Source organism: Leopardus geoffroyi, chromosome B4, assembly GCF_018350155.1.
Source record: "Leopardus geoffroyi isolate Oge1 chromosome B4, O.geoffroyi_Oge1_pat1.0, whole genome shotgun sequence".
In the NCBI taxonomy this organism is placed as follows: Eukaryota; Metazoa; Chordata; class Mammalia; order Carnivora; family Felidae; genus Leopardus; species Leopardus geoffroyi.
Window position 1 is genome coordinate 135,436,819 of NC_059341.1, and position 13,256 is coordinate 135,450,074.

Here is a 13,256-nt window from a genome sequence, read left to right on the forward strand (position 1 = left end):
CGCTCGTTTTAGACAGGATAAGGGGGATTTGGTGATTTTTGTGGTTTCAATAATGTTCATGTTTTTGTCTCTGTTCAAACATAATTAAAGAGTGACATTGTTCTTGTCTTGATTATCGCAGAATGGTTTTCTCTGTTGTTGATGTTCTATGAAATCGTTTATGTTGAACAGGAGAATACTGAGGCCCAGCTGTGAGTGTCAGGCCAGCTCCTAGCAACACCGAGTCTTAATTGGTAGAACTGGGTCAGTTCCTACCTGTCATGGGCTCCTTTTCTTTGTCTTTTTCTCACCAGCTTCCTATTCCCACCTTGAATCTCTGTTCTGTGGGAGAGTATCAGGTATAAGCTGGGGTGATTCAGTCAGGATACATCGTGTGGCATATTGGGTTCTTAATATAGAGAAGTACATCACAGCTGGTTGGTAAGTAAGTGATGCCCCTCTCCTGGGGTGCTCAGTAACACTTAAAATGCTGTGATTAAAGGGTCAAGGCCTGGCCCCTCTGATTGACTGATGTCCCTTCCTGCTCCATTATTTAAAATTTTGAGTATAACCTTCGGGTGAAAGGCAATCTTCAGGGTGGCATTTATCCTCCTACCAACACAGATCCTGAGATGGCAAAAGTAATCCCCGCCAGAAAACCAAAATACTGTGAGCAAAGAGGAAGGGATGCGTGGTGATCAAACAAGGATACACGTGTTCAATACAGTGTTCGTTAAGTGTCTGGTGTTGGATAGACAGATGGACACGTGACGAAAGCACTGAATAGGAAGAAAGAAATCACACAGACCGCGGCTACGTCACCCCATCACACATGGGGGGAATATAATCTCTTCGTTCCAGAAGGCGGGATATTTAAAATGAATTATTCTAAAAAATAAATAAAAATAAATAAAATGAATTCTTCTACCTCTTCCTTCCTTTTGGGCAGTCCCCCAGTGCTGTCCTTGCCTGCACTGAGGACATGTTAGCCAGCTCTGGTGCCAGGTTCAGGAGCTGGAACTAGCTTAGCTGTGGCTCCTTTGTGAGGTAGCCTCAGTGACAGGGGCACCATGTGGCGGGGATTACCACACCCCAGACTGGCTGGGTCACCCATCGCAGTCCTGCCCTCCATCTCCCTGACACCACCTGCTCACTGAAGCTTTGTCATGTTGCTGCCACTGCTGGGCGCCTGTGCTGTGGTGGGACCATTCCAGGGCCCTGAGTGGGAGCCAGTGCGGGGCCTACTTTCTGAGGATCGCAGCTGCAGGGACCCTCGGTGCTGTGGCAACCTGCTTGTGCTCTGCCTCTTTCTGATCTGGCAGGTCCAGAGCTGTTGGCACCGGGTCACCAGGACCCACCCCAGCACGAGGAAGCTCACCAAGGTGAGGGCGCCCCCACACACCTCCTTCCCTCGGGCAAACGATTGGCTCATTCACTTGTTATGAGGACCCTGTTCTCTGCCCTGTGTGGGAACGGGGGAACTTAGACTGGTCAGGGGAAGCATCGCCAGGCCCCAAACCCAGCAGTCACTTTAGTCTCTCTCCCTCCCTCACTCCCTCACTCACTCTGCCTCTACAAGTCCTATGGGCTCTACTGGCTAGCCATACCTCAAATTTGATCACTTCTCGAAACCTCCCCACAGTCCCTTGGGCAAAGGCTCCCTCATGTCTCACCTACACTGTAGCACTGCCTTCTGCCTGGTTCCTGCAGTCTCTCTCAGCCAAGTACAATGTTCCATGCAGCCAACAAAATGATCTTCCTTCCTTCCTTCCTTCCTTCCTCCCTTCCTTCCTTCCTTCCTTCCTTCCTTCCTTCCTTCCTTCCTTTCTTTCCTTCTCATTCTCTTTTAAAAGTTTAATCCAAGGATAATACACGTACATAGATTATAGGTGTATAGACCAGTGACTTTTCACAAACTGAATACATCCACGTGTGGCATCCAGATTAAGAATCAGACCACGATTGCAGCCCAGAAGTTTGCAGTCATAACTATGCTGATTCCTAATAACATAGACTAGTTTGGGCATGGTAGGTCTTCTTTTGCACCTGTCTTAGGCCTTACATTATGCTTGTGAACAAGAACCAACGTTTTTCTTATTATTATGAAATTTATTGTCAAATTGGTTTCCATACAACACTCAGTGCTCATCCCAACAGGTGCCCCCTAAATACCAATTTTGTAATTAAAATTTTTGTAATGTTTATTTGAAAGAGAGAGAGAGAGAGAGACAGAGAGGGAGAGCGAGTGGGGGAGGGGCAGAGAGAGAGGGAGACACAGAATGTCAGCACGGAGCCCGACATGGCTTGAACTCACAGACTATGAGATCGTGACCTGAGCAGAAGTCGGATGCTTAACTGACAGCCATCCAGGTATCCCAAGAACCAATTTTTAAAAAGCAATCATAGAATTTTGCCCCTCAAAGCCCTGAAACAGCTCTTACAGGTACATTCCCTGTCAAACTCAGAATAAAACACCAACTCCTAACCATAAGTCCAAGGCCCTGCATGATTTGTCCTACATTTCTCTCTGACCTCATCTCCCACGGCTCTCTTCATCACTTGTTTCATTCTGGGCATAGGGACTCTTTGATGTTCTTATGCACGTGGCCTTGTTCTGACCTCAGGGCCTTTGCACTAATGTCTCCTCTGCCTTCAGTGCTCTTTCTTCAGATGTCACTTAGTTGCCCATTCTTTCACTCAGGTCTCCAGTCAAATGTCACCTCCTCTGAGAATGAGAGGCCTTCTGTGACCAGCCTTTCTAAAGAGGTTAACCCCATCGCCATTCCACTTTTATTTCCACCCGAACACTTTTCATACCTAACATGTTGTATACTTGGTTATTATGTCTTCCACATCTGGAAGACAGCTCCCAAGAAGGACTTTGTCTTGTTCATGCTGGTAACCCCAGCATCTAGAATAGTGCCTGGCCTGGAGTAAACTCTTTTTTGGTCTCGAATGAATACCCTAAAAGAAATGATTCCCTCTTTTCTGAGCCCCAGAATCCCCATCTGGATAATGGGGATTGTAATTCTAATCTGTGAGAATTAGATGAGACAGCGTGTGAGCAAGGATTTCGTTTCTCCATTCTCAACTACAGATGCCACCGCAGAAGTGGGCGGTGCCCTCCACGAGACATGACACTTGTTTGAGGCTGACCCCTGAATTCTTCTTCAGTCCTGGAGATTTCCGTGGCCTGGATGCTCACGTCCAACAACGGGCACAAAAGAAGATGTATGAACACCGGAGGAGCCTCCAGGAATCATGGACCCGATACATGGTCTCTTGGCAGCACCCGTGTCAGGACCCACCTTGGGATTTCCACACTCCTTCTGATCCCATCTTTTGCACCACCTCTTTCTCAAGCACCTGTATGCTCCCTCAGGACGGTGCTCGGGAAGCACGGCCGGTACCCTGGTGTCTCAGTGAAGAGCAGTCTCACCTGATTTGCAGGCCACCATCCCCTTCCCTGGACATGTACCAAAGGATGGGGCAGCTGTTTGTCCACTCCCAGGGAGAACTGGTGCCACTGGAGCTTGTTGTTAGCATGAGGTCCCACCTCACACCCATGACGCTAGCCACCTCTCTCTCAAACCTCCTTTCATCTCAGAGGGTGCATTTCTGCTCCGGAGAGTTCCTGCTGGGTCCTTCCAACCACGTGGGAGTGTCCCCCTGGAAGTCCTGGGTCTGCCCACAAGAGGCCTGGGCACTAGGGACAGAAAACCAGGTGCTAGGCAGAGAGGATAGTAGAGAGACCCAGGCTGTAGGGTGGGGGAACTGGACAGAGAGCAGTAGGGAGGATGCTCGGGAGATCCAGGCAACTGGAAGGCAGCTCTCAGTGAACTCTGAGATGGAGGATGATGCAGGGACCAAGGTCCTGGAGTGGAGAAGCCAGAGACTAGTCATAGGTAAGACTGATGGAGATATCCTGACACCAGGGCCAAAGAGCCAGGACCAGATGGGAATTGAGAATAGAGCTAAAATTCAGGAACTAGAGAATAGAAACAAGAGGGAGGCTGAGGGTGAGAATCCTCCTGAAACCCAAGCACATACGGCAGAGAACCAGGAACATTTAAGATGTAAAGCTGATGCAGAGACTCAAACACCAAAGTGGGGGAACCAGGATAAGAGTAGAAATGAGGATGCTGTAGAGACCCAGGCATTTGAGAAGAACAAGAAAGAGGCCAGAGGAGAGGATGAAGGAAGGACCCACACCCAAGGATTGGGGAAGCAGGGCCAGACTAGAAGTGAGAATGGTAAGGAGGCCCAGGTGTCAGGGTGGGGAAAGCAAGACAAGATTAGAGATGATACTGGTATAGAAATTCAGGCACAAGAGAGGAGAAACAAGGCCCAGATTGGAGGTGAGATTGCTGTGCGAACCCAGGTATCTGGGAGGGAGAACCTGGGAGAAGTAAAAAGAGAGGAGGGTGTGGAGACCCAGGCCCTGGGGTGGAGAAAACAGGAATGCATTGGAAGTGAGAATGTTACAGAGATCCAGACCCTAGGGCGGGAGAAGCAGGATCAAGGTGGAAGTGAGAAAGCTGGGAAGATCCAAGCATGTAGGGGAGAGATTTGGAAACAACTAAAACATGAACTTCTAGTGGGGTGGAGAAAGCAAGGCCTGAGAAGGGGGAAGGATGCTGGGGAAACCCAGGTATCTAGAAGGAAGAACCTTAGGGAGATAAAAGTGGAGGATTGGGTCGTGATCCAGGCACCATGGTGGGGAGACCAGAGACCAGCAGTAAGTGAAATTGACAGAGAATGTGAGATGCCCTGTTGGGGGTATCAGGACCAGAGCGGAAGTGAAATTGACAGAGAGTTTGCCATACCCTGTTGGGGGAATCAGGATCAGATTAGAGGTGAACACAGAGCAGAAACTCAGGCAACAGAGAAGAGAGAGCAGAGAAAAGATGGAGATGAGGACAGTATAAATACCCTGGCTCCTGAGGCAGAGAACCAGGGACAAGTAAGACATGAAACTCATGTAGACACCCATCCACCAGAGAGGAGGAACCAGGAGAAGTGTGGAGATGAGAATAATATAGGTGTTCATGCACTAGGGATGAGAAATCTGAGAGGGGTTAAAGATGAAGATAGCAAAGAGGCCCTGGAACTTGGGGAAGAAAACCAGGGTCAGTTAAGCAGTAAAATTAATGGCAAGATTCATACACCCAAGTGGAAGAATCGGGAATACATTAGAGGCAAGGATGGTGCCAACACAGAGGCATCTGAGGCTGAAAACAGGGGAGAATTAACAAGTAAACTTAATGGAGAAAGCCATTCAGTAGAATGGAAGAAAGAGGAGCAGGTTGGAGAGGAGAATGGTGCAGAGATTCAAGCTCCAGAGAAGACAAGTCAGACAGAAGCTAGAGGTGAGGATGATACGGAGACCTGGGAAGCTGGAGAAGAAAACCAGAGCCAGTTAAAAGGTGTTATTGATAGAGAGACCCGTTTATCAGAGTGGAAGAACCAGCAGCAGACAGGAGGTGAGAATGGAACCGAACTTCAGGCTCCAGAGAAGAGAAACCAGAGAGAAGCTGAAAGTGAAGATGTTGTAGAGCCCCAGAGGCCTGAGAGAGAGAACCAGGGACAGTTAGATAATGAAACTGGAGAGAGCCACTCTGCAGGGAGGAGCAATTGGGAGCAGACCAGAGGAAAGAAGGAGGAAAATCAGACATTGGGGAAGAGAAGCCAGAGACAGGCTGGAAGTGAGGATGGTGGAAAACCCCAGGGACTTAGGGGAGGGTCCCAGGGACTAATAAATAGCAAAGTTAATGAAAAGAGCTGTTCATCAGAGTGGAAGAACCAGGAGCAGAGGGGATGTGAGCATGGTGCAGACACTCACACACAACAGAAGACAAACCTGAGAGGGACCGCAGGTGATGACGGTACAGACACCCAGGCTCCTGGGGGAGATTGCCAGGGACTGTTAAGAAGCGAAATTGATGGAGAGATCCAGATACAAGGGCAAGGGAACCAGAACAAGGCTGGAGATGAGGCTGCTGAAATCCAGGCTGTGGGGAGCCTGAGAAAGTGCAGAGCTGAGGAGGCCGGAGGTCCTCACGTTCCAAGAGGAGGAGACAAGGAGCAGGTCAGAGGAAACGATGCTGCTGAAGGCAGTCTCCCAGCTGACTCTTCTGGGGGTGGGGGGCCCCCAGCCCTCACAGGCTGTGGATACAGGGCCATGGAACAGGAACAAGCAGTGGCCTCTGCCCCCTGTCAACACTTCCTGTTTGCCAGTGGGGAGGGAGAGCATTTGGTCAGCCAGAGCATGGCCTCTGCCAAGAAACACAGAGAGGAGGTCAGTCTAGCCTCCCAGCAGCCCCCACCTGAAGCCTGGAGAAGCCAACAAACGGATAAAAAGGTGGATCCAGGAAAGGCTCCTGGCCTGACTCGGCAGCTCCAGAATTTACAGTTTCTGGTTGCTTCCCTTGGCCTTCCCTCAGTCTGCCCCTCTACCTCATGTGGCCAAGCCCCCCAAGCTGCCACAGCTCTGGTGGGTGCTCCCATTGTCCTCACTGTCATGCCCAAGTGGCCAGTCCTCAAAAAGAGCCAAAGACTCCTCCTGGAGTCCCTCATGCGACGGAAGATTGCACACCTGAAATGGGGCCTCCCCCAGCAGGTCCTGGAGTCCCATTTGCTCTTTAACTTGTTAGGACCTTGCCCACTGCCCCTTGCTGGGGTGAGGCTCCCTGGATTATACACAGCCTGTGAGTTCCAACAACGGCAGGAAAGGCATTGTGAGGCCAAGGGCTTCAGGCCAGACCTTAAGTCAACTGAGAGGTCCCAGAGGGTTCAGCCCCCAGAAAGACAAAGCTCAAAACTTCCTACGCGGGCCAGAGCTCTGGAGAAATGTGGGCCACACCGGTGCAAGCCCATGGGCATTTCCATCCATTCCAAAAAGCCTGGGAGAGTCAGGCCGCCAGGAGGCGCCAGAGAACCACAGGCTGTCCAAGAAGAGGCTCCTCCTAGAGCCAAGCCCACTGCTCACAGGAACCCCAGGCCCGCAACACAGTCTAGGAGCTGGTGTGGCCAAGAGCCTTCCAGAGAGGCTCACTGTCCCAGTGAGAACAACAGGGACAGGAAAACAGTCAGGCCAGGAGTCTCCCAGATGGCAGAGAGGGCTCCCTGCAGAATGAGGACCTCATACTTCAGGGCAGGCCACAACCACTGGAGAAAGGAGTACACATCCCGGGAGGTTCCTAAGTCCCCTGGACTTAAATGTCAGCTGCCTGCACATGGGAGGAGAGGGAGGCTGGAGTCTGCAGAGAGAGGAGGGGCTGGGCAGCAGCCTTCCTCCTGTTCCACAAACACCTCCAGCTTCAAAGATAGTCTTCACTCTGCTGCAGCAAGGTGGAGCATGATTCTTTTAAACAAGGTATCCTGGTCTCCACACCTGGCCAAGCCTCAGCACTCAGTCCCCAACCTGAGCCTGAGGGGTCCTGATCCTACCCTGCTTCCCAAAGTGGGTGACCGACATGTGAGGGAGTACAGCCGTGGAGTCCATACTTCTCTGGAGAGGGACCTTCAGCCACCAGGTCACTGCTATGCTGGGGCTGCTCTTCCCAAGGCAGAGCGCTTCCAGGGTCAAGGGGAACCTGAGAACCTAAATGGAGCCCCACATAATCCATCAGCCCCCCAAAAGTTTGGTTTTATGAAGCATTTGAGATGTTTTCTGCTCCAGCATGGCTTTAGAAAGTAGGCCGGAGGCTCAGAGTTCTCAGAACACAGAAGAGAAGGCATGAGAGTGGTCTGCTCACCCTCAAAGTCTCTAATAAAATTGGTTATTTGGGCCTGTGGGGTTCCGACATTTTTGGCATATGTTGTCTGAGTGTCCCCTTTTGGAGGTTGGGATACTTTGTGGGTGGGGTAGAAGCCACTTCTACTCTATGGTACTCAAGATTTGAGGACTGTGGGTCAACCCAATGTCATCTCCTAAACACATTCCTCTTCTCAGTTCCTCACAGTAGGGTTTACTGAGGTTTCTGTTGTGACTCTGTCCTGCCCTAGTCTAAGTTAATTCTGATCGAGGAAGGATGCTCAAACTGAGCCTCAACTGTTTGTGGGGTGGGGTGGTGCTCTGCACTGGATGTTGCATCCACACGACTCCTGAAACAGAACGCTACGGGCACCAGTGACAGTCACAACAAAGTTTATTGCAATGAGAGGCAAGGCAAACTGATTGATCGGGACCAACACTCTTGACCAGAATGTGGTCTCGAACAGCCGGGGTACAGAGTTTTTATAGCCTACCACGTCGTCATATTATCACCTGGAAACAGAACAAAGGAATAGTTCCCAGGTGGAAACAGTTCAAACAGACCCTTGCCCCAATCCAATCAGGCGCTAATCCATCCCTTGATTGATAGGATAAGGCTGTTATCTCTTAACCTATCATGTTAAAACAAAGCTCTTATTTCTTTTTTTTTTTTTTTTTTTCAACGTTTATTTATTTTTGGGACAGAGAGAGACAGAGCATGAATGGGGGAGGGGCAGAGAGAGAGGGAGACACAGAATCGGAAACAGGCTCCAGGCTCTGAGCCATCAGCCCAGAGCCTGACGCGGGGCTCGAACCCACAGACCGCGAGATCGTGACCTGGCTGAAGTCGGACGCTTAACCGACTGCGCCACCCAGGCGCCCCAAAGCTCTTATTTCTTAAGGCTACAGGTTAGACCTACCCTTACACCGGACACTATTATTCAAGTCCTTTAGGTCACAAGGAAGGGAGCTGATCACTGGGCATCTGCCCTGCAGAGACTCTGCTGCCCATGAACACACTTCATGGAAAAAACATCCCCAGCTCTTCACTTCTCAAGCACTGCCAACCATAATTACCTGTTGCTTTGCCTGGCCTATCCATGGGACATCTTGGAGCCAATTATTTGTTTAAATTTTACTTAAGAGAGAGAGAGAAAGAGAGAGAGAGAGAGAGAAATTCCCAAGCAGGCTCCACACTCAGTGCAGAGCCCAATGTGGGCTCACTTAGTCTTTGAGGAGCTGAATCTTGCCACCAATCACATGGGTGAGCGTGGATGCAGATCTTTCAGAACCTAGTGAGTCTTGAGAAAACCACAACCTCACGAGAGACTTTCAGCCAGGGTAACTTAGCTAAGCTGTGCCTGGATTCCTGATGCACAGAGACTATGAGATAATGTTTCTTTGGGGCATATTTGTTTTCTGTGGCTACCATAACAAATGACCACAAACCTGATGGCTTAAAACAACTTCAGGAGGCCCGAAGTCTGAAATCAAGATGTCAGAAGGCCCTCCGGCTCTAGAGGGCAATCAGTTCCTTGTTCTTTCCAGCCTCTGGTGGTTGCAGGTGTTCGTTGGCTTGTGGCACCGTCGGCACCGTCACTCCAATCGCTGCCTCTTACTCTGTGTGTCTCTTCTCAAGACAATTAATTATTGGATTTAGGGCCCACTGTAAACTCCTGGATGATCTCCTCTCAAGATCCTTAACTTCATCACAACTGCGAAGATCCTCTTCTAAAAAACGTAACATTTACAAATTCTGGGGATTAGGATGTTTTATAAGTCTGCTCTGGCTGCTATAACAAAATATTACAGACTGGAAGGCTTGAACAACAGAAATTTATTTTCTCACAGTTCTGGAGGCCAAAAGTCCAAGACCGAGGTTCTGGCTGATTTAGTTTCTGGTAAGAGTTTTCTTCCTGGCTTGTAGATAGTTGCCTTCTCACTATGGCTTTACATGGCCTCTCCTTGGTGCATGTATATAGAGAGGTGAGAGATCTTTCTCTCTCCCTCTTTCTTTTATTTGTAAGATTTTTTTATTTTTTATTTTTTATTTATTTATTTTTTCAACGTTTATTTATTTTTGGGACAGAGAGAGACACAGCATGAACGGGGGAGGGGCAGAGAGAGAGGGAGACACAGAATCGGAAACAGGCTCCAGGCTCTGAGCCATCAGCCCAGAGCCTGATGCGGGGCTCAAACTCCCGGACCGCGAGATCGTGACCTGGCTGAAGTCGGACGCTTAACCGACTGCGCCACCCAGGCGCCCCTAGATTTTTTTATTTTTAAGTAATCTCTACACCCAATGTGGGGCTTGAACTCACAACCCCGAGATCAAGAGTCTCATGCTCTACTGACTGAGCCAGCCAGACTCCCCTCTCCCTCTTCTTGTAAGGTCACCAATCCTATGGGATTAGAACCCTCCCCCCGCCCCCAACCCGTGACCTCTTTTAACCTTAATTACCTCTTAAAGGCCCTATCTCCAAATAGTCACATTAGGAGTTAGGGCTTCAACGTTTGAATTTGGGGAACACAATTCAGTCCATAGCAGACATGGAGATATATTTTTGAAGGTCACCGTTTCAAACCATCACATGGGGTAAGGTGTTATGCAGCAATAGATAATTAATACGTACATACTCTGTTGTAATAATTTGCTCATCCGTCTCCCTGACTGAACTTGAGGACAAGAAGGTCTTTGCTCACTTTTGAATCCTCTAGCTTCTAGCATGGATTCTGGCTCAAAACTTTACCAAAATCAATACATTATTTTGTCAACATTTAAAAAATATACAGGATTATATTTAATGACATGGACGATGAGTAACATTTTTCTCTGGGAGAAGCAGTTTACAAACTTTTGCATGTTACTGTTGTAAATATGTATAGACTAAAAGAAAATATACCAGGGGCGCCTGGGTGGCTCGGTCGGTTAAGCGTCCGACTTCTGCTCGGGTCATGATCTCACGGTCCGTGAGTTCGAGCCCCGCGTCGGGCTCTGTGCTGACAGCTCAGAGCCTGGAGCCTGTTTCAGATTCTGTGTCTCCCTCTCTCTGTGACCCTCCCCCATTCATGCTCTGTCTCTCTCTGTCTCAAAAATAAATAAACGTTAAAAAAAATAAAAAAAATAAAATATACCAAAGTATTATCTTTCCTTTGTCTTCACTGAATATGTATTACTGCTATAATTTAAGATGTGTCGAATAAGTGTTTTTTGCTTATTTATTTTACCTACTCGTATATATAATTCTGCATCTTTTGTACACAGTATTTTAATGAGAACTTTTCCATGTTAACACATACTTTTCTCAAACATTACTTCACAATACTACATCGAATAATAAGCCACTACTTTCTAAACTATTTTGACATGGAAGTAATTGTTTGTACTCAGTCACACTGCTTCCGAATGAAGAGAACACCTCCTGAACTTACCTCCTTCACCATTAGCCAGTTGCTGGACACTCTGGTGCTAAATAAATCCTTGTAGATTGATAGATTATTATTGTTAGTAAATATAATGATAAACAATTTCTTCTGCAGTATTTTTTGCACGCTCACAAAGTCTCAAGTGCTGTGCAGATGTCTGTGGGAGGATATATTTTTTTAAATGTTTATTTATTTTTGAGAGAGAGACAGAGACAGAGCACGAGCGGGGGAGGAGCAGAGAGAGAGAGAGAGAGAGGGAGAGGAAGACACAGAATCTGAAGCAGGCTCCAGGCTCCGAGATGTCAGCACAGAGCCAGATGCGGGGCTGGAACCCACGAACCAGGAGATCACGACCTGAGACCAAGTCAGACGCTTAACCGACTGAGCCACCCAGGCGCTCCTGTGAGAGGATAGCTTAGAGGAACCATCTTAGGCTCTTCGAGAGAAAAGGGTCACATAAATTTAACGTAATACTAACAGCTTTTAGATCCCGGAGATCATTTAATTTTTTAAAAAATAAATTTTTATTTTTAAGTAATCTCTACACCCAAGGTGGGCCTCGAACTCACAACCCTTATATCAAGAGTAGCATGCCCCACCGACTGAGCCAGTCAAGGGCCCCTATTTAAATTTTTAAGTTCATTTATTTTTGAGAGAAAGCGAGAGAGAGAGCGAGCACGAGCAGGGGTGGGGCAGAGAAGGAGGGAGACACAGGATCCTAAGCAGGCTCCAGGCTCTGAGCTGTCAGCACAGAGACCGAAGCAGGGCTCGAACTCACCAGCCGCGAGATCATGACCTGAACCAAAGTCTATCATTTAACCGAGTGAGCCACCCCCAGGCGTTTCCCCCTCTCTCTTATTTCATTTTTTACTAGTAGGAAGAGATGATTTCCTTTCCTTCCTCAAGGCTAATGACAGCTTCTTTATAAATGCTTTTTCAATCCACAGTGTGGTCAAGACGAATTCCTACGGGCTCAAAGAGCAAGTCGCTTTGGTCTCTGTCAGATACCGACCGTCCTCGTGTCCCCCACATGCCCTCAGCGCCCGTCCCTCGACGGAGATCGCGCCTTGGCGTCGCCCTGGGCTTGCGCAGCTGCGTTAGCCCCCACTTCGCCCTCTGGCGTCCGGGGCGGGGTCTCTTTCAAGTGCGCTTGCGCACAAGCTGCGCGGGACCCCGTGCTGCTGCGGTGAAGTCCAAGCCTAGAGATGGCTGTGAGGGAGGCGGCGGCGGGCCCGCGGGGGCCCGGGAGGGACGAGGAGACGGCGCTGCTCTACGAGAGGGCCCATTCCCGGCATGACCCGTGCTGGCTGCTGCCCGTGCCCCCGCGGCTCTGTCTGGCGTGCGTGCTGGAGCTGCTGCCGGAGCCCTGCGTATCGGTGCGAACTGGGCCCCCGTCATTTCCCTCACCAAGCTGGGCCGCCCCTCGCCAGGCCAACTCCCTTGAACCTGACGCACCTTCCCTGGAACTAAACCGGGCCCACTCGCTTCGTTAAACCTACCCCCTAACCAGGCCTGCGCCCTCGCCAGGCCAGAGCGGCCTTCTTTGCTATACTACCTCAGCCTCAGTTTACCCCGCCGGCTGCCCTGCTCCGAGCGGACTATCCCCTTTCCAAACCAGCCCCTGCGCCTGGCCATGCGCCTCGGCTGGGCCTATCCCTGTCCCCACTGAGCCCCCTCCGCTCCAGGACTCGCTGGCACGCAGGCCCACCTCCCCTTCCCGTCTCAGCAGCTGCCCTGCCGCTTGTTGCCCCGGCCATTCCTCCAGGATCTTAGCCTTGGCTCGGCCCACGGGCCAGGTACACCCGTAGTAGGGGCCCCTCATTCCCTTCAGATTTCTTAGGGCGTCAGTGTGGAGGAGGGGGCTGCCTAGGTCTCTGTGATGGCAGCGAGACGGGAAGAAGTTACAGCCAGGCAGGGTGGGGTGAAGGGGAACCTTTCTAATAGCAGAGCTGGCTGAAAAATGGGCTGCCAGTTCCCTCAATGCCTACGCACCTTTGTAGTGAGTTTTTGGTCCATGGAGCCATCCAAGAAAGGTTTGGAAGATCACTTTTATCTCACATTCATGGGAGGGGAATTCATGCCTTGGGAGGAGGGG

General features: G+C 49.8%; 2 protein-coding genes across 3 annotated transcripts in view; both read left to right on the forward strand.

Moving 5' to 3' along the window:
* The first annotated feature begins 1,082 nt into the window (after window positions 1–1,082).
* On the forward strand, window positions 1,083–12,351 carry LOC123591899. Its single transcript, XM_045466516.1, has 3 exons — window positions 1,083–1,361; window positions 3,077–4,360; window positions 12,202–12,351. The coding sequence occupies exons 1-3, from the start codon at window positions 1,146–1,148 to the stop codon at window positions 12,349–12,351; spliced, it is 1,650 nt and encodes a 549-aa protein (XP_045322472.1). The 5' UTR covers window positions 1,083–1,145.
* Window positions 12,319–13,256, forward strand: part of MEI1 (meiotic double-stranded break formation protein 1) — a 79,129-nt gene continuing 78,191 nt past the window's right edge. For both annotated transcript variants that reach the window (XM_045464627.1, XM_045464628.1), the window contains exon 1: window positions 12,319–12,537. In XM_045464627.1, coding sequence (XP_045320583.1) covers window positions 12,367–12,537 — 171 coding nt within the window. In that variant the 5' untranslated portion in view covers window positions 12,319–12,366. The remainder of the gene's footprint in view (window positions 12,538–13,256) is intronic.

What these genes read in the sequence shown, in the direction of transcription:
- LOC123591899 (XM_045466516.1), top strand. Translation starts at nt 1,146, where the DNA reads ATGTTGCTGCCACTGCTGGGCGCCTGTGCTGTGGTGGGACCATTCCAG. An exon ending in GCACGAGGAAGCTCACCAAG is followed by an intron (nt 1,362 to 3,076) that starts GTGAGGGCGCCC and finishes TCTCAACTACAG; the next exon opens with ATGCCACCGCAGAAGTGGGC. An exon ending in AGATTGCTGTGCGAACCCAG is followed by an intron (nt 4,361 to 12,201) that starts GTATCTGGGAGG and finishes ACATGCCCTCAG; the next exon opens with CGCCCGTCCCTCGACGGAGA.